Consider the following 19,718-nt stretch of genomic DNA (forward strand, 5'->3'; position numbering starts at 1 on the left):
CCGCTGTACCTACCTTGGGCGGTCAGGAGTTGGAGCGTATAGTACAGAATATGCGTGAACAAATTACAGTAGAGCCAACTGTTACAATTCAGACTGATAACAGCTTTTCTATTTTGCTCAACTCTCAAGATCGTCGTTTCCAATAAATAAAATATTAAAATCTGCGTTCATATTGAAGCAGTCATCTAAATTTAGTTTACTTAGCCGGGAGTAGTGATGGGCAGAAAGAGTAGAAATGCAATAACCTAGTATATTTAAATCATGGACCTACAGTACAATTATACCGACTATATCAATACCACGATCACAGATATATATGTAATAAACTATTTATATATATATTATATATATATCTATGACCACGACAAAGTAGTTTGTCATAATCAATACTAGTAGGTATACACTTAGTTGTAAATGTCAAAATTGATTTTAATAGGTACCTATATAACTTTTAATTATCGTTTTTATGATACATCGTATTTTGTCCATTCCTAATACAAATATGTCGATACCAATACTATCATCCAATTTATATGCGTATGTACAAATAACATCATTTATTTTTTTATGTTAACTAAAATAAATTCTAAATCTTTAACTTAATAATATTTATAATAGATGAGCAAAAACAATTGTGTTGCTCCAATTTATTAACGGAAAAAACATTTACAGGGTCGGCCGCTTACAAATCGGCTCTTTGAAAACGATCAGGAGCAGAATTTGCTCTTCCCCCCCCCCACGTGCACATGCCTATGATCCAGTTGTAAATTTTCAAATATATCGACACTTTTATAATTGGATATATAGCTCATCGTTAGCCGTAAGTTAAGTATGTTTTCCTGCTTTAGTTTTCTTACTTCCAGTCAAATAAACTAAATTTCGAATTTAACATGACTAAATTTTACTGTGATTTTTATATGACTGGCAACAGCAACAATCATGAAGTTACTACAGGCATTTTAGAATTCGTGTACATAATATTTAGAAGTGATATTGAATAGATTATAGAATACATGGTGATAGTTGATCACTAAAGTAATCCAATATATCTCCTAAAAATTGCAACTTCAATACCTACCGAGTTTTTATTTTTGAAAACTTTCTTGTTTATTGCCGAACGGTGACTATAATACCACGTACCTCAAAAAAGTTAGTCTCACTAATATGCGTTTGTAAAATTAATAAATGATATTATCGACTGTTAAGACTATTTGGCTTAAGCAGCGACCTTATGACGCTTAGATAGAGCTGACTCTACAGTATTCAGTCTGGCATCAATGTACTAAGTACAATTTACTTTATCGAAGTGTTTATCGTAAGCGCCAAACATTTTTAGTGTTGTAAATACTTGGATCGTAGCATTCGTAAGCAGTATTTGGTATTGTAGCTTGTAGGTTAAAACATACATGATTTTTTGTGAATAGTTTTTGGGCTCCCTCGAACCATTTGGGTTTCGACGCTTAATTTAATTTTCTTGAGGATTTGTAACATAGAGTAATGACTAACTGATGTAACCAGCTATAAGATATACATTTTGGTATATCTTTTAAATATATTATTCAACTTTGCGGTAACCGCGGTAACGTCTTGGTAGACACGATCAAAATGTATCTACCATGATAATATGAGCCAATCAGAAAAGAGTATTTCACACAAAACGACACGACGAGTTGAGGACTAGCCTTTAATGTTTATATATTTGATAACCTGGTTGTTACCGAAAAAATACATGACGTATATTATTAACAACCACTATGGTTACTAGGTCTAGGGAACATATTCTGACCATCTCGGAACCATGATATATTTAACAAGGTATGTTTTTAGCTTATCAGCCGCGCATTTTTGCTGGTGGTCACTGAATGAAACGACAAAATTTGTTTACTTTTCCAAGAAAAATTATTCGGTTATCATGATAATAACCACAGATTACAAAATATTATAATATATCTGTGATAATAACCAACCGGCCACCGCTATTTTACGATAACAAAAACATCTAAGACCACCAGCGTGAACTAGGACCAAAACTCGTATTTTTGTGATAAGCTAAGAACATACCTTGTTAAGTTGTTAGTTATATCATGCTCAGCCATCTATGACCGATCATCCTATGTATGTAAATTATTAATCACAATTTACACTACTGAAGACGAGGTCATAATGGCCACTTTTTATTTTAATTAAATAAAATAAAACACCAGTAATCAACGATTTATTGACCTTTGAGTAAATATTATCACACAACGGCCAGAATCCAGACGTCTATATATTATATGATTACAATTAACATTATCCATGCCATTTCATTAAATTCATAATTTTTGTATTTAAATTTACATAAAATAGAAATTGTAATTTTGTAATCAATTATTTATACATAAAAACTAAAACAAATTTGGAGTTTCGTTAAATTTTTTTCTATTCACAATTTTTAAACTTTTAAAACTTTGACCACCTTTGGTAAAAATTTTAATAAATAGTGCCATCTGAGGCAACGGCCAACGCCCTTTAACTAGGTAATTTTTAATTTCTTTTACTATTTTCTCATTAATTCTAACATCAATCATGGATAGAGATTCAAAAAAATTGGTTCAAAAACTAATTGTTGATGCTATTTGTTTGGGCACAGGTAAGAAAACCTACAAAAAAAATTATAAATGTGAACTTTTGATTTTGTTTGTAGATGATGATAAAAAAATATGTTTTGAGTTAGAAAAACTAAAAAACCGGGCACTCTTCTTTTGTAATTTTATTTTACAACCATAGCTGTCTTACAGCTCGATATACTTATGTACTAAGCAACAGGACTCAGCTTTGCCGGACACTGCGAAAACTAAATCTTCCGGGCCCTTTGCAATTTATTTTTATTGCAGGCCCGGGTTCTTTAAAAATAGACTTAGGGCTGAGTCCCGGACATATGACCCGAGAAAACCGGTCTGAATATGCCCCTGCTAAGCAACAACTATTATTGCCCAAGTTCTCATGTGCTAAAACTTTTAAACCAATTTTGACATGAAATTATGCTTTTATTATATATAAATATAATATATTATGAAATTGATGTCCAAAAAATATGCAAATTTTTTTATTTTAAATAAAGGATGATAAATCTATAAAATACTCTCTATTAGTTGTAATGCACATGTCCCATTTCCGTATTTATTTCTCAAAACATATCTCGTAATACTGAGGAGTTAGTTCTTCATTTGCCTAGTCCATTCGCGTTTGATGGAGTTCTCCCCATAAAACAAAATGACCTGTACATTATCTGTTTTTTTTTTTGGTTATCTTAAAAAATTCATAAGTTTTTAATGTGTTTGCCTTAAATGTCGTGATATTAAGTTGATACTCAATTTTTTCCATACCCTCTTAGTCATAGCTGTTGTTACCACATTTACGGCTGCATGACGGACGGATAGGTGCCATTGAGAGGGGTGCCTTAGTTGGTGTTTAATTTTTGTATATTTACTCGTTTTGAAAATATAGCTTTTCGAAACCCAAGAAGGTTTCAATAGCTGTTATTCAAACAAAATTTAATTTTTTAATTATTTTATTTTTCAGTTGGCTTTTCAGTTTTATTTTTTTATTTATGGGGTTCTCCATATCATAGAGGGTTCTTTTGTAGCGATTTATCCATTCGTTATCCATTCAAGGAATCAACAGTTCCATCAAAATATTTATACTTAATTGGATTAGGATTACCAACTTCAGCGGTAAATAAAATGCATCTAAGTATTTATTTATTTATTTTACAATCATTGAATACTTGTTTCTAATTTAATTGTAAAATTGTTTACATTTTTTTAGATTTTGTTATTAGAATATTTGTATCGAAGTTCTGAACAAGCACGTCATTCGCTGTTAGGGACAAATATTCCCAATTGGATTTATTCAGCTTATAATAATATTCTATGGTTCTTATTTGGTGCTGCCTGTTCACAACTGACTACTGATGTTGGCAAGTATACTATTGGTAGATTGAGACCTCATTTCATAGACATTTGTCAGCCTAGCGTTGAGTGTAAAGATGAAAAAAATGAGCTAAAATATATTGAATACGCTGAATGTACTGGTCCCTTGACTCACAAATATACTGATAGTCGACTATCATTTCCATCTGGGCATTCTTCACTATCTTTTTACTGTATGGTTTACTTAGCAGTAAGTATTTACACTTATGACTAGAATTAAAATAATTATAATTCTAATAAAAGGTGATTTTTAGTTATACTTACAAGCACGAATTAAAACAGCAAAATATGGAATGGCTAGAAGTTTTTTTCAATTTTTGGTTTTATTAATGGCAGCGTTTTGTGCACTTTCTCGGGTTAGTGACTACAAACATCACTGGAGTGACGTATTGGTTGGAACACTTTTAGGATCAATTATAGCTGTTATAACTGTAAGCCAAATGATCAATTGTAGTGCTTATAAAACTATAAAAACTAAAAAAATTAAAATGTGATAAATTAATGTGGTAAATTGTTCTTATCAAATACCTATACACATAGTTTAATTTAAAGTAGAAACTTAACAATGATCACAGATATGTATATATTTCTACTTATGTAGTAGATATATTATTGTTTAGTTGTATTTTATATTAAGTTAAATATTTTTGAAACATCTATAATTTTATGCTGTGATATTCTATTGATCATTAACAATTTACTTGTGTAATTATAAGAATATTATTTATAAAAAAAATTTTTTAAATTGCAAATGATAAAATAAATTTATTATGGTTTATTACAATATACAATTTTGTTTGTTCAATTCATTATTAAATTTACTTATTTTTAATCTAATAAAATTGTATAAGTTAACAACTTATATACTATTAAATTGCAAATTATTGTTAAGTTACATGTACAATTTAATTCATTTATTATAAATAAAGTTAATGTTTTAGGCATTATTTGTTTCGGATTTGTTTACATCAAAATTTAAATCTTCTCGGAAACGTAATAATTCATCTGACAATGTGGACACTGCAAATGATTTTCAAACAACTGAACTCAAAGGTACAACGTAAGATAAAAACTAATAAGTATTACAACAAAGCTTTAATAGTGTATCATTAAAATAATTTATTTTAGCAATTTCTTATAATTAAAATTAAGTTAATTTCTGTAGGATATCAAAATATATAAATTATTTTAGATATGCTAAAAATGTTTTTATTACATAATATATATTAAATAATCTACAACATAATTGTTTAAAATTTAAATACTGTAGCTAAATACTCAAAGCTGCCAGCTTTGATTGAGTATTATTATAATACACGGAAATATTTTAATCATTAATTAAATTATTTATTCATTTTAATTTTTTATTATTTTAATTTAGGTAATTTGTTGTAACATTTATAAATTAACAAAGTATTGTAAAATTAAGCACAATAATATATATTTCTGAATCTTTTATAAGTGGCTTTTAACTGCTTAAGGTGCTACATAGAGTTAATTTACTTTTTTACTACAGGTATGATATTTTTGTATTAAGTTATTATCAAATGTTATATTTTTTTACTTAAAATTGGCTACGGGAATTCTATTATTTTTAAGTACTAACTAACTATAATTTAATTAAACATCTAATTTACTAGAAAAAAATTACATTTTATGTGCAAATATGTATTGCAAGAACTATTTGTCATTGTCAGCTAATGTATACATAGATATAACAATTATAAAATTGCTGATAAGAGAAATTTTTTTATTGCGGTTTAATAAGGAATTATTAACAATATTTATTAAGGCTTTTTAACAAGATCAATATTTTTAATATCCTCTTAACTAAAATTAATCATATAGTACACATTTTGTCAAATATGTACTGTACAGGCAGGGTTTCAAAATTTCATGTTTTTCGGTGGTATGCTAAAATTTTGGAAAAATCATATACCTTATACATGTTTTATTTTTATCAATCAATAAAAATTAAAAAAAATATTTTTTAGTCTAAAGCCACAATTAAGGAGGGTAATTTTTGAAACTTTTATAGTAATGCATACATTTAATTAGTTTTTAAATTAAATAATGCCCCTTATATAAGTAGAATAAATAATATACTTACCTCAAGTAACACTATAAAGTTTATTTACTAATTTTTTGAGCTTATTTAAGTAACACTAGTTTTCTACTAATTAATTGAGCTTATTAAAATATATAGTTATTTAAGTGCGAACTATATAATATATGCAAAACTTTGATTTAGTGGCCCGGTGCAAAAGTAAATTTTATGAATTTTTTCATTATCATTCTGGGTCTTATTTAAATTAAAGTTTTGTAGTATATTTCTTTTGTATGTGTGTAATTGTGTTGTATGTTACTACTTTATATAGAATATTTTTAAAGTTATATATTTTTATTATTTATTAAAATCTGGCTGGAGGTATAGGTATTATAGAAGACAATTTTTAATAGTAGGACAAATAAAATATCAGTATACCCATAATTGTCAATCGTTATCAAAGTATTAATTTCTTCTAATCTAATTTAAAAACAGTTAGTGAACTTTTATTTAAATTTTTTTGAACCTTTATAACTAGTTTGAATTGTCCAAAAGCTAAATAACAAAAAGTATATACAACCAATTTCTTTTATAGTGTATATGATAAAAGCACAACGTTTTTGAGTTCAAACCCAGCACACTTAAAAAAAAAGGTTGTTTACTCCCATTATAGAATATTGGAATAAACTTGTTTAAAGGCGGTAGAAATGAAGTACTTAAAAATTCGGTTTGTACATTGTGTTGTGCGCAATGATTATACACATAAATATAGGTAAATATTGTTCTTAAAACTTGTGATAACTATAGAAATATTTTGAGTTATTGATATATTTCAAAAATACAAATATTATTGTATTTTTTTAATCATTAACAATATTTCATTTAATATCTATGATCTCCAGCCCCAGATTTGAATAATTTTTTTAACGGCAAATTTCACTTGTGCAATATTAATCTTTTAAGTTTTATCATTTTATACTACAATTGTATCTCCAGCCCCATATTTGAATAATTTTTTAACGGCAAATTTCACTTGTGCAATATTAATCTTTTAAGTTTTATCATTTTATACTACAATTATATATTTTATTCACAGTTTATATCAAATTTTATATTATAATAATCAATTGTTGTAAATGATAATATAAATATGTTGAATATAATTACACTGACTGCATCTAATATAGTTCATATTTATGATTTTTATGCGATCATTTCAAAACAAAATGTCTTTAGTTATAAATAAAATAAAAATATAATATGTTTATTTTTTTTTATTTACAAAAATTATATGTACTTGATAAATTTTCGAAAATGTATACACTCTATATTAATCACTTCACTTGTAAATTAACAAAAATACAAAAAAAATTATGTTTTTATTTGTTTACAGCTCTTTGGAACATAATTCTTATTGATTACAATTATTATGTTGTTAAACTCTTAATTTTTTTCTCTTCTTTGCTTTATGCTAATCAAATGGAGTGATCAGCCAATTATCCATTTCACAAATCTTTTTGCCGTAATTTATTCACTTAATAGTATTATGGCTTTATATATAACTTCCACTTATTGCTTCGGTCTTCCTTTGAGACTGTATCAATTAAATTGTTTTTTAACAGTTTTAATTTTCATCCCTTCACCTTAATCTGTCCAAACTATCACATGTATTGTTTCTTTTTATTTTCACTATTGGCACAACTCCCTAACTATGTTATTTATATTTATTCCTAATTCTATCTAACCTAGGCACTCCATGCAACTCCATTTTATCTACTTCATTTTTCCTTTTATTTTTAATCAATTACCAACGCTCATCTGTGACCTTCTAATTTTGTAAATTTGTTCTTTAATTTTAAAATGTTTAGTCTAAATAATACCTTTCTTGCACAACACCCATTTTGTCACATTCTATCCCAATTTTAAACCTACTACTATAGTTTTCTATTCATAAAAACTTATAAAATTCCTTATTACTCTCATACATATAACTGATCCCAAGTACTTCAATTGTTACTATTTTAGACTCTCCTGATTACTGCATTCATTACTTGGTTTGGCTCTCTAGTCTCTAATGTTAATTCCATCTAAAACCTCTTCATTGTCAAATGGAACTGAGAACTCTAAATATTCTGTTTATTACTATCCCTTGTTCCCACGATATTTTCCTTCAACGTCTCTCCCCACTGTTCTTATTTAATTCTCAACACTTGTTCTCTCCTCTCCTCTTCCACTAAGCTAACACCATCACCAAATAATAAACTACAAGGTGTATTGCCTTATTGCAGGGGCGTATTTAGATTTTTTTTTTTTTTTGGGGGGGGGGGGGCTGAGGCACTAACTCCTAATAAAAACTTGACAATATTAAACTTCTACAATTCACATCCTGTAGGCAGACTAAGAATATTTCGGAGGGCTGGAGCCCCCGCCAACCCCGTAAATACGCCCCTGCCTTATTGTATGTCCTTTGCAAAGTTTATTTGTTACTAAATGAACAAGAGTACAGGTTCATACTTCTTTTATCACTTCTCTCACAATCCATTCTGTGAAGCAAAATATGTATAAACATAAAAGATCCTGGGGTTTGAGAAAATTAATACCTATACGAAGAGCTCCAATAGCTGCTTATTAAAATATATATATAAAGGGAATTCGAAATGACTATTTTTCATGCTAAATAAAAAGACCTATTTTTATTCCAACAAACTGAACGATCGCTATAAGAATTTTGAAAATAGGGTTGGATTCCTCATCTTGCCATTTTTATATCCTACGAATAACATTTAATTAATTTGGACTTACGCTTATCAAAATTTGACCATAAAAATGTACAAATTATTCAATTTAATAATGTACAGATTATTAGGCTTCTTCAGATAAATAAATGGAAAAATAGGATCATTGATTATAAATAATATTATTTATAATCAATGGTAGGATCTAAGTAATTAAGACATTCAAAATGATTTTCACTATCAAAATTGGATGGAACGGTATGATGAAATGAAAATCGTCATTTTTTGATCCAACTTTCTATTTAACTCTAAGAATAATAACTTTAAAAAAAGTTGTATAACTAGAAAACATTAATATTTGTTCACCTTAAAATTAGTCGTCATATTACAAATGTCTATAGATAAGTTGTTGTCAAACATTGCCAAGCCTTAGCCCTTTACTAGCTCTTTCGAATCCCCTTAAGTAAGAATAAGTAATGAAATTGAGAACTTAATATATTAATTTTGCTAGTTTTCAGCTTGTAAAACGTGTTAGTCTTGGTTGGAAAAAACCGAATGTGTTCGTAAGAAAGCTTAAATGTGTCAGTTTTTGTAAGGGTATCGAATAATGTAATAGGTACATTAAAAGTTAAAAATACTACTGATATTATGTTTTAATTACAAACAAATTAGTGACCATTCGTTTTTTTTATTTAATGGATACTATATTTTTTAAAAATCTAGGAATATTTACAAAAAAAAAAGCTGCAATCGAAGAGCGGAGAACTTTGTTTTAATCACCATCGCACAACCAGAAGAATCGTCAAAAATAACACAGTGAGCATGAAAAAGCAAAATAATATAAAAATTAGTATTAACCTATCCAAAAATGAATTGTAAAAAGTTTCGAAAAAACACAATGAATGAATAGATGACAAGGAGCCGTTGCTTTATATGTTGAATATTAGGGTCAACTCAATTTAACTTAATAAAACCACCAGTTAAACAATGGTATGCCACAATGAAAGTAATTTAAAGAGACCTGTAGTATCATAATCCAAATTGTTGCAAACGCATTATTTGACATTAATATTCCACTCTAGATGTACGAGATACAATGGAAAATAATTTATTTAAAAACATTATTTTTGAAGTTTCTGTAGTATTAATAAGTAAGTTTTATAGCACCTATAGTACCTATAGCAGTATTTAATTTTAAAATCACTGTACAAACCACATTTTATTAAATAACTGATGCTGATATTTTATTATTTATACTTACAGCTGGAATAACTGTTTTAGTAACTTCATATCTAGAACCTATAACTCAAGGTTTTTTCTGTGATGATGAATCAATTAAATACCAATATAAACCTTCAACAATCAGCAATAACACATTATGTTTTTTAAATTTGTTTTTACCCAATGTCATGGTAAATATTAATATTTAAAGGAAATGTCGTTAATTATAATAATATAACTTTAAAATTTCATTCAAATCTAAAAGCTATTTATTAATATTCACAAGTACTATTTATTATAGATATGGTTTGAATACTACTGGTGTAAACATACATGTATAAAACATGTGTACATACATACACTTTACTTCTGGTTGGGTTCTGGATTATCCCATATAACAGTTAATGTTGGAAAATATTGCACAGGGCGTTTAAGACCATATTTTGTTGAAGCATGTAAACCGAATGTTGAATGTTTGATCAAAGAACAATACATTAATAATTACACGTGTACAAACCCAAATCTTGCTATCACTATAGAATCAAAGTAATAATTTTACAATTTAGAATTTTTAGCTCATAAACATTTTTTCAAAACTGTTGAACCTATTTATGGTTGCTACAAGCATGGAAGAAGCATACTAAAAATTGACAGTTTGATTTTATGTATATAATAATTGTATTGTTTTACAATATCCTAAAAGGCCATAATTTTACTTGTTAAATCATGGTTTTTACTTGTATTTAAAACATAGAATTTTTGAAATTTTAGAAAATCATTTCCATCTGGACATGCTTGTTTAGGATTTTATTCGGCAGTTTACACAATTGTAAGTAAATATATTAAATGTTCAGTTTCAAATGGCTGGATATAAAATAATAAATACATATTACATATACATATTTTTTACAGTTGTACATAAATAATAAATATAAGAAAAATGTGCTGATCGTCACTATACAATTTATAATATTCTTAACTGCTTGGTACATAGGATTATCTAGAATTACTGATAACATGCACTTTTCCACTGACGTGTTAGCTGGTTCAATAATTGGTACACTATTTGCTTTATTAATGGTAAGTAAAAATATAGCCATCTAGTACACAATAAATTATATTTATAAAGTAAATATAATTTAATATAAAGTAACCTTATTTATAAATATCTACATTTTTTTTTTTGTGTATAGATGTATAATGTGAAGATGTTAAAATCTAACGAACAGGATAGTGTCTCAAACATAATATAATAAAACTTATTGTTACATCATAAATAAATTACATTCAAAGTAATATACACAGAGTCCCAAAATTACTGGTTTATTAAATGTATTCGGTCGTTATCTAGTTGAGCTAATTGGCTTAAAAACCCATCGTTGGGACGTATTTCTCTAGCCCTTTTTACTTTTTCTATTGCTTCTTTTGCTCTCATACCTTTTTTAATCATTAAATATGCTATTGTGATTGTTGCAGATCTCGATATTCCCATAATACAATGAACCAAAACTTTGCCTAAAGAAAAAATGGTATATTAATTTATAAAATGACGAGCAAATAAAACTTAAATGCTCTCGAAGACCAATAGAGCCAAAATCGTACTACATTAAGCCAGTTTGCTATTTTCTCCTATTAAGGTTAAACCTAAAATTATAAACCTAAATATATAAGTATATAAACCTAAAATTTGGGAAACGGACGACTGGTGTATTTATTTATTTATTATTATATAATTATAATAACGCCCAAAATGAGCTAAACTTATATGAAACAAATGAATGTTTTGGGAATTACAGAATTCATTACACTTTTAATATATGATTAACTGGAGCTTTAACACTATAGTTTGTTAATGAAGTGTAACATAACATGGAGTAGTTTATCAAATAGCAGAATAAAACTTTTTTATATTTAGACTATTAAATAATTATACTATGTAAGTAAAAGATTATTTATTTTTTTTTTTTACCTCAACTTAGTTCCTTTTCTAAAAGCAACAAATGATAAATGAAGGGCTGCAGGGAAAAAAGATCAATGTCAATTTTTTTTGAAAATGAGATTTTGGTATCAAATTATTTCTGTTGACGTACTGTACCTTTTATGCACTCGAACCAGGGAAAAAAACAGATTACTCGAGAGTAACGACCGCCGGAAGTTTAGGCATACAGGCAAAATGTATTACGTTTTGAAATTAAAAACATGATTTTTCTCAGAATGAAAGAAAATTGACATTGATCTTTTATCCCCGCAGCCCTTCAAATATTTACCTTTTTGGGATAGTGCATCATCAATGAAATTTGATACACTATCAAAATATTCACATATTGCCACACTAGGATCATCACATAAAGCCAGACCCATATATTGAATATTGATTGGTTGATAGAATTGTTCATTCGTATCAACTAGTCCAAATCCAACACCTTGAGCAGCGTTTACAACATGTGTAATTCCCAATGTCAATAATGTATTAACATTTTTTGCTGTAGTCCTATAAAAACTATTTGTAAATCTTGTTCATTAAAATTTGGATTTAAAAAAAATCAATTACCAATCCCCGACATACAAGTTCGGATAAACTTCGTCATAATCACCCGCCAAAGAATTGAACTTCTTAGGAGGAGATGAAGTGCGCAAAAGACTAGCTTGTAAATCTTCCAATGTTATTTCCTTTTTTTGATCTTTCTTACAAAACTTGGCTAAAAGGTATTCCATTCCTATTAAAAAATTATAGTTATTTCAATGTTTAAAATATTCAGTTTTATTTTTAATGTGTTAGCTGGCCATAATATTGTATTGATTAAATTGTTGTCATTATAATCCACAACATGTATTTTTTTCGAGTGAATAGAATTAATTTTTTGTTAGCTTTTCTGTTTATTCTAATGTTTACTCGGGCAATAATATTTTATTGTATCATGACTGAAATAGTAAATTTTTTATTTTTTTTTCTACAATATGTAGTACGCTAGTATTTATTGCACTGAAAGCCAGTATATTTTTTTAATGGACACAAAAATTAATACGTCTAAGGGTTTTGAACCCTTTTGAACCAATCATAATTTAAAATAATTAATAATACTTTTTAACTTTTATGACTAAGATGAAAGAATTATACGTACAAGGTTTTATTGCAGATACAGTGCTTGAAATTTTGACAATTGTTTTCTATTAAACTTGGTTTGATTGAGTGTTAGTAGGAACATTGCAATTAAATAAGCTATCCCCCCTAATTACTCTTATTATAATTAGACGGATATTATTATTTATTTTTACCTAATAAATAATGTATCAAAAATTCAATCAAGTTTTTTATTTTAATTTTTAATCTTTAGTATCCAAATTTATAACCAACTAATAGTATGAAAGTATATTAGTACTAATTATGTTTAATTATTTGTTGTCTCTGATAAAATTAAATCTTTAAATGTTGTCATTGTATAAATATTAAAATATTAAATTTTAGAAAATAATATTGTATTGTACTATACCATACCGATATTAATAATTGATTGTATAAAGGTACGACAATATCAAATATCGAATCTTTGATCATTTGACTTTTGCTAAACGATCCAATTTTTGGTAAGCAATAAGTCTGTAAGTAGGCACCAATAATCAGTTAAATTACATGATAGTTTAAGTTAGTTATAGTTACAACTAACCAAAGACAAGTAAACTAACCACCAACTGGTGACTTCATAGACGAGTGACCGGTGACGGCTGACCAGTGATCACAGTCCAGTGTCCAAAGCTGTTTAATGTAGTACCGTAGGGCGTAGAGTAATATTACTGTTTAGCTGTTTCTACTATAAAGCAATCTACTATATAGCTGTAGTACAAACTACATAAGTAGAAATTCGAATAAACAAAATGAAAAAGTTATCAGTTAATGACAAAAACAGATAATATTAAGGGTAACCGGCAACCTGGTATTCTGTTCTACGGGTTCTAGAGTTCAGAGGAATGAATGTAGTAACGATTGACGCATTGCTAGGTACATAGGTATATAGTAACAATTTCTATATTGTATTAAAGTTTACAATTTACAATCAATATTCTACGAGACCTATTATCAACTATCAAGATAATCAAACAACTTGATATTTAAAGTGCACATTTTACAAAATTAAATATTAATTCTCATTATTCAAGTTGTGACTCGTGTTAGTAGAAATGTATCGTTATATTCTGTTTTATTTTTAATGGTAATGCTGTTTTGTTGTAATATGAATGACTAAATATTTAGTCATGATAATATGATTAACATCATGAAGATAGTTTGGCGATTTTGAATATGATACAATACAACAATGCAAAGCTCATAAATACTATTAATAGAACTCAGTTCATCTAATAATTATTTTAACTGTATACAATTATGGGAAGTATCAAAACAATTTTAAAAGTTATAAACATACATTTTCTTCAAAATGTTGTGGGAAAAAATGTTACACTAAACTACTGCTAGTAGCTTCTAACTGTGTATTAAATCTAGTCATGAAAGTGATATTAATTTATAGCTAAAATATAATACATTATTTTTATATGTAATACTGGTTTTTAAACAATGGCTATGTGTTTGATGCTCAAGTATGCTTTTATACTCTTATGGCTTATATATACATTTGGTTCTATTATACTATTATTTGGTAAAGGACTGTTATTACATAGAGATGTATTACCTAATAAGTCCACTTGTGATACTGGTATTTCTTCAGAAATACCAGCACAGAACTGTACAATAACTGATACAAAAGTCGTTTTAATACTTATTGATGCTTTACGATATGACTTTGTTATACATTCAAGACAAAATGCTCCCTACACTAATAAAATAACTGCACTTGAAGATATCTTGTCGAGTTATCCTAGTCAGTCTAGAATGTACAAGTTTATTGCCGATCCACCAACTACAACTATGCAAAGATTAAATGCTCTGACAACTGGCAGTCTACCGACTTTTATAGATGCAGGCTCAAATTTTGCATCTGAAGAAATTGCTGAAGACAATATTATTGATCAATTAGTAAATAATGGAAAAAAAATAGTATTTATGGGTGATGACACCTGGGCTAAGATGTTTCCAGGCAGATTTTTCAGAAATTTTACATACCCTAGCTTTAATGTTTGGGATTTGGATACTGTTGATGATGGTGTAAGGACAAATTTATATCCAGAAATTTTAAAGGATGACTGGGATGTATTGATTGCTCATTTCCTTGGAGTGGATCACTGTGGTCATAGATATGGACCTAATAATAAAGAAATGGATAGAAAATTGAGTGAAATGAATATAGTTTTAAAGTAAGCCATTTTGTGTAGAAATATTATTTAAATGTTTTATTAAAATTGTTTTTAATGTTTTTAGGGATATAATAAAAGAAATTCTAGGAAGAGAAAATATAATGCTCTTTGTATTTGGCGACCATGGAATGACTTCAACTGGTATGTTGTTTTGTTAAACTGTTATGAATACTTGCGAATAATGTGTGTTATGAATACTTTTTAAATAAATTTGGTTTTAAGTTATTTTATTTTGTACCATATCATTTCATAAATTACTCATTATATTTACAATTCTTAATAGTTTTAAATCTTAACTCAATTACCCATGTGAATGCAACCAATTTAAAACAAATATGCTATAATCAAATATGTCATATACATGTGTTTGTTTAGCAGCAGGAAATTATTAATTTTAATTAAACCGTGTTAACCTGAAAATTCTGGTTATAAAATATTGTCCAAAATTTTCAGAATATTTGTTATTTTTCTTTTAAATTTGAATACATCACCAAAATAATTATAATTTATTGTTATTCTGTTACATATAATATCTTTTTAAATAATTAACTTATGTAAAATGTCAAGTTGGCTATTTGAAAACTCGGCTAACATTTTTTAGCCGATTTCAATGAAATTCTCTGCGCACAGCAACAATTGCTCAGAGAAGGCTAGAGATTTAAGAATTATATTTAATAATTACATGCTGCAAAATAAACACAATTCGTGTAAAACGTAGCTTACAACACTGATAAAATATATAAAAATTATAATTCTTCCTATGTATTATAACAAGCTGAAATCAGGGCCGGCGTTAGCTCTTTCAGCGCTCAGTGCAGTATGTTTCATTAACAATTTTTCTACCTAGCACTCAGCATGACACCTCTCGCGTCTCGCCACTCCTCGCTCCTCTGATTTTGGCGCCTTGTGTCGTGTCGCATGCCTGGATCGTATCTAAAGCCAGCCCTGGCTGAAATGTTGTACTTTACAAATAAAGTAATTATATGTAATATTTTAGGTGATCACGGTGGAGAATCTGAAAACGAAGTATCGTCTGCCCTTTTTGTTTTATCATCATCTCAAAAGCTTCACCCGAAAAATGAAATTGAAGTTAAACAAATAGATTTAATTCCTACATTAGCTACAATTCTGGGTGTACCAATTCCTTTTTCAAATTTAGGATCAATTATCAAATCAGCTATACCAGAAAGTATTCATATGGTCAATAGTATTTGGAAAAATGTTAAGCAGATCAATGATTATCTCTTAACATATTCACTAAAAAACGATGAACTTGATGAAAAGCATATGCATTTTATCAAAGAAACGTATAAAATGTTACATATTCAACGCGATAGTAATTTATTTGTAAAAAGTTGTGAACATTTTATGACACTAAGCAGAAGAGCATGTGAAGAAGTTTGGATACGATTTGATGAAAAATCAATTTATAAAGGCTTAGTACTAATGTTTGTATCACTCTACTTTAGCTTTTTACTTATTGGTTCATCAGCTTTAAATCATTATGAAAAGATTACTGGCAGTCATGTATTTATTTTATTTTGTATTATTTTTCCTCTGACATTGGTTTCTTTTATACTATATTGGTATAAGTTAATTCAAATCACACTTATTTTATTTATTGCTGGCTTTATAGGTACTGTTTCTCTCGGACTTTGTTGTGTTACTTGTTGGTCATCATTAACTCAAGATTTTCTCGACACAAAAAATCCAGATAAAATACTTATGAGACTGTTTACTGTAATTACTACACTTGGATTTTTCTCTAATAGTTACATTGTTGAAGAACCATTTGTATTGCACACGTCATTTAGTCTTTTATTGTGGTATTTAGTAGTAAGATTTAAAATAGAAAATAAAAAAACTTTATTTCGCAACAAGTTAAAACCTAAAGGGTTTTCTTTTAAAAGCTGGATAACATCTCTAAATTGCAAAGTCATTTGGTCTTCAATTGCATTATGTGGTTTGTTACGCTATTCTCATTCATTTTGGCAATGTCGTGAAGAACAAGGATGGTGCTTTGAAAACGGAGTTCAAATGAAAACTGGAACATCGCCAGTACCGATAATTCTCATAGTAACATTAGTAATAATTGTTCTCAAATCTTTAAAACATTCTGGCAATCTAACTGGATGTTCATTGAATGTGTATTTATCATCAATTCTACCAAAAATGTTCACAATACTTTTATCAGTTCATTGGATATTTGAATCTACATTCCAAAGTGGCAAGAACACTATACCTTATGTAGCATATATACCCAATGTTATATTATTATTAATAGCTTTACTAGTAATTGTATTATTCGCTAGTCCATTGCTTATTCATTATGTAGATTTACAAAGTGAAAAGAGTAAGCAGTCAGAAAGTCTATATAAAAAATTACTAAAAATGGCAACACATTTAATAAAAATGGATCTTGGACCATCTATTCATGGATATCCGATTGTTTATGGCCTTGCAACAGTTTATAGTGCAACATATTTGATAATATCCATATTGTTATGTATTTTTGGAGGACTGCTTTTGGGCCACGTGTATGCTGTATCTGCTATAATTATGATAATTTCTATTTGGATAATGGCAATGGTGGTAGCAGTTATAAGGCATAATCGTTGTACAAAAATTGGTTAGTAGACACTCTAATAAACTTGAATTTCTTAATTTTACTTGTATATTTATAATTTTCCAGATGAATTATATACTGTAAGCTGGTTATATGTACTATTATGGACTTTATCTTCTGCATATTGGTTTTATGGCACTGGACATAATGCTTCCTTCCCAGCTATACATTGGAATGCTGCATTTGTTGTACAAGCTGACATTCAAAATAACACATTGCTCCCAGGGTTCTTTATAATAGCTAACACTTTTTTTTCATATGCTGTCCATGCTTTTTTATTGCCGGTAAGTTAATGCCATTAAATTATAACGTGTATAGGTGGAAAAAACTTAATAGAAACACTTTGGAATTTTTTTTTGATATAAATAAGTTAGTTATATTTTTATAGATCAAGTAGTTGAGTTAGAGAAATAAATAAATAATGAATGTTTCCTCCCTTTATTCAGACAACAAAGCATGATTTAAATGACTATTTTTATTTTATAAATATACTTAGATAAATTGATTTTAAAAGAGAGAAATTATCTTAGAGAAAAAATTATATGCAATTTAGCTTGGCAGTCTGATAAATAAAAGCCATAATAAATAAAATAAGGTGCACAATTAATTATTAAAAGCTATGGTGAAAATCTGTCTATTTTTATTTTTGCAATACCAATCTAAATTTTATCATATCTGCGTCAATAATATTTTGAGAAAATAAATACAACACTTGTTTAAGCTATAACCTAACTTTATTATGTAATTGTAATATTAAATATTATTACACTTTCTATTTCAGTTACTATTAATTTGTCCATTTTCTATATATGGTGCGTGGTCAGGAAAATCTTTACCTATTAAAGATAAAGATGAACAAACCATGGCAAGAGGTGAACTTTTATTGGCAGAAAAATCTAGAGAAATGATACATGGTGCATTTGATCTAACTGCTAAATACATTTTAACAAATTGTTTTAGAGTATGTATTATTTTTTTAATGAATTGTATGTATTTCAACTAATTGAAAATTAATATTAGGTGGCCATGGTTATGGCAGCTGCAACAGTTCATTCACGACACTTGATGATGTGGAAAATATTTGCTCCAAAATTAATATTTGAAGGAATCGCATTATTATTTATTACTTTGCCATTTTCCTTTTTAGGATTCTTACTGATGTATAGAGTAACTCAACATATAAATGTATTGTTTGAAAGAATAATTTCCCAACACTCTACTTAAATCAAATTTTCAGTAAAAAGGTTTAAATTTTTTTATAAACATCATAAATTAATGTTAGTAATGTATTATTATTTTAGTTTGTTTTATTGTTCATAAAAATCCCAGCAGTAAATCGTCAATGTAAAAAATGTAGGTATTTATTATTTGTAATAAAAATTGTTTTTTTTTCAGTAATAAACAATTATTTGTAATATTAAACATAGTGACATGAATAAATATAATACTATAGAAAACGGTTCATTTAACACAATTAAACTTTGTATTCGGTCATATTATCTCATAGACGCAAATAGAAGGACTAAGCTCGCTTAAAAATCATGTAGAAGTTAAATTCTTGATTCCTTACTAAAATTGTATTTTAGAAAATGATATCATATTGGTACGAAAAATAAAAATGTATTTATATATATATATATATAAATAAATTATATGTGATAACTACAGAAAAATGATAAAAGAAAATACCCAAGGTTTAATAATGTATGGTTTCGTTTAACTGCTTTAACCCTTTCACTACCACTGTCCATTGCAATGGACATGACATTATTTTCTCTTTAGTCTTTTGTGATTTACTGTGTACACAA

At 27.7% G+C, this 19,718-nt stretch overlaps 3 protein-coding genes across 14 annotated transcripts; 2 read left to right on the plus strand and 1 right to left on the minus strand.

Annotated features, from left to right (window-relative positions):
- The first annotated feature begins 2,083 nt into the window (after positions 1–2,083).
- LOC126845893 (putative phosphatidate phosphatase) lies at positions 2,084–11,897 on the plus strand. Of its 8 annotated transcripts, XM_050584891.1 has the most exons (9): positions 9,272–9,372; positions 9,480–9,572; positions 9,704–9,762; positions 9,839–9,907; positions 10,020–10,168; positions 10,279–10,523; positions 10,749–10,806; positions 10,890–11,057; positions 11,171–11,897. In XM_050584891.1, exons 3-9 carry the CDS (start codon positions 9,744–9,746, stop codon positions 11,228–11,230), a joined length of 768 nt encoding a protein of 255 aa, XP_050440848.1. In that variant the 5' UTR covers positions 9,272–9,372; positions 9,480–9,572; positions 9,704–9,743; the 3' UTR covers positions 11,231–11,897. The 8 variants fall into 8 exon arrangements, with proteins under 8 accessions (XP_050440844.1, XP_050440843.1, XP_050440845.1 ...); XM_050584892.1 differs by having other exon boundaries at positions 9,480–9,746; positions 11,171–11,896; XM_050584893.1 differs by lacking the exon at positions 9,704–9,762 and having other exon boundaries at positions 11,171–11,896.
- On the minus strand, positions 10,260–13,860 carry LOC126845894 (dual specificity protein phosphatase 3-like). 5 transcript variants are annotated; one of them, XM_050584897.1, is made up of 5 exons: positions 13,662–13,858; positions 13,474–13,575; positions 12,529–12,694; positions 12,245–12,468; positions 10,265–11,492 (listed from the first exon to the last, which is right to left on the minus strand). In XM_050584897.1, the coding sequence occupies exons 3-5, from the start codon at positions 12,690–12,692 to the stop codon at positions 11,293–11,295; spliced, it is 588 nt and encodes a 195-aa protein (XP_050440854.1). In that variant the 5' UTR covers positions 12,693–12,694; positions 13,474–13,575; positions 13,662–13,858; the 3' UTR covers positions 10,265–11,292. The 5 variants fall into 5 exon arrangements, with proteins under 5 accessions (XP_050440851.1, XP_050440855.1, XP_050440854.1 ...); XM_050584895.1 differs by having other exon boundaries at positions 13,643–13,858; XM_050584894.1 differs by lacking the exon at positions 13,474–13,575 and having other exon boundaries at positions 10,260–11,492; positions 13,662–13,860.
- Positions 13,861–14,050: 190 nt separating this feature from the next.
- On the plus strand, positions 14,051–19,273 carry LOC126845892 (GPI ethanolamine phosphate transferase 3). The gene is made up of 6 exons (XM_050584884.1): positions 14,051–15,284; positions 15,349–15,425; positions 16,282–17,913; positions 17,977–18,194; positions 18,692–18,871; positions 18,931–19,273. The coding sequence occupies exons 1-6, from the start codon at positions 14,548–14,550 to the stop codon at positions 19,132–19,134; spliced, it is 3,048 nt and encodes a 1,015-aa protein (XP_050440841.1). The 5' UTR covers positions 14,051–14,547; the 3' UTR covers positions 19,135–19,273.
- The last annotated feature ends 445 nt before the right edge of the window (positions 19,274–19,718 follow it).

The sequence above is a fragment of the Adelges cooleyi genome, unplaced genomic scaffold (assembly GCF_023614345.1).
Source record: "Adelges cooleyi isolate 19-005CV unplaced genomic scaffold, UGA_ACOO_1.1 ACOO_flye_CR_arks_rails_tigmint_CR_PRNA_8, whole genome shotgun sequence".
NCBI classification, from domain to species: domain Eukaryota; kingdom Metazoa; phylum Arthropoda; class Insecta; order Hemiptera; family Adelgidae; genus Adelges; species Adelges cooleyi.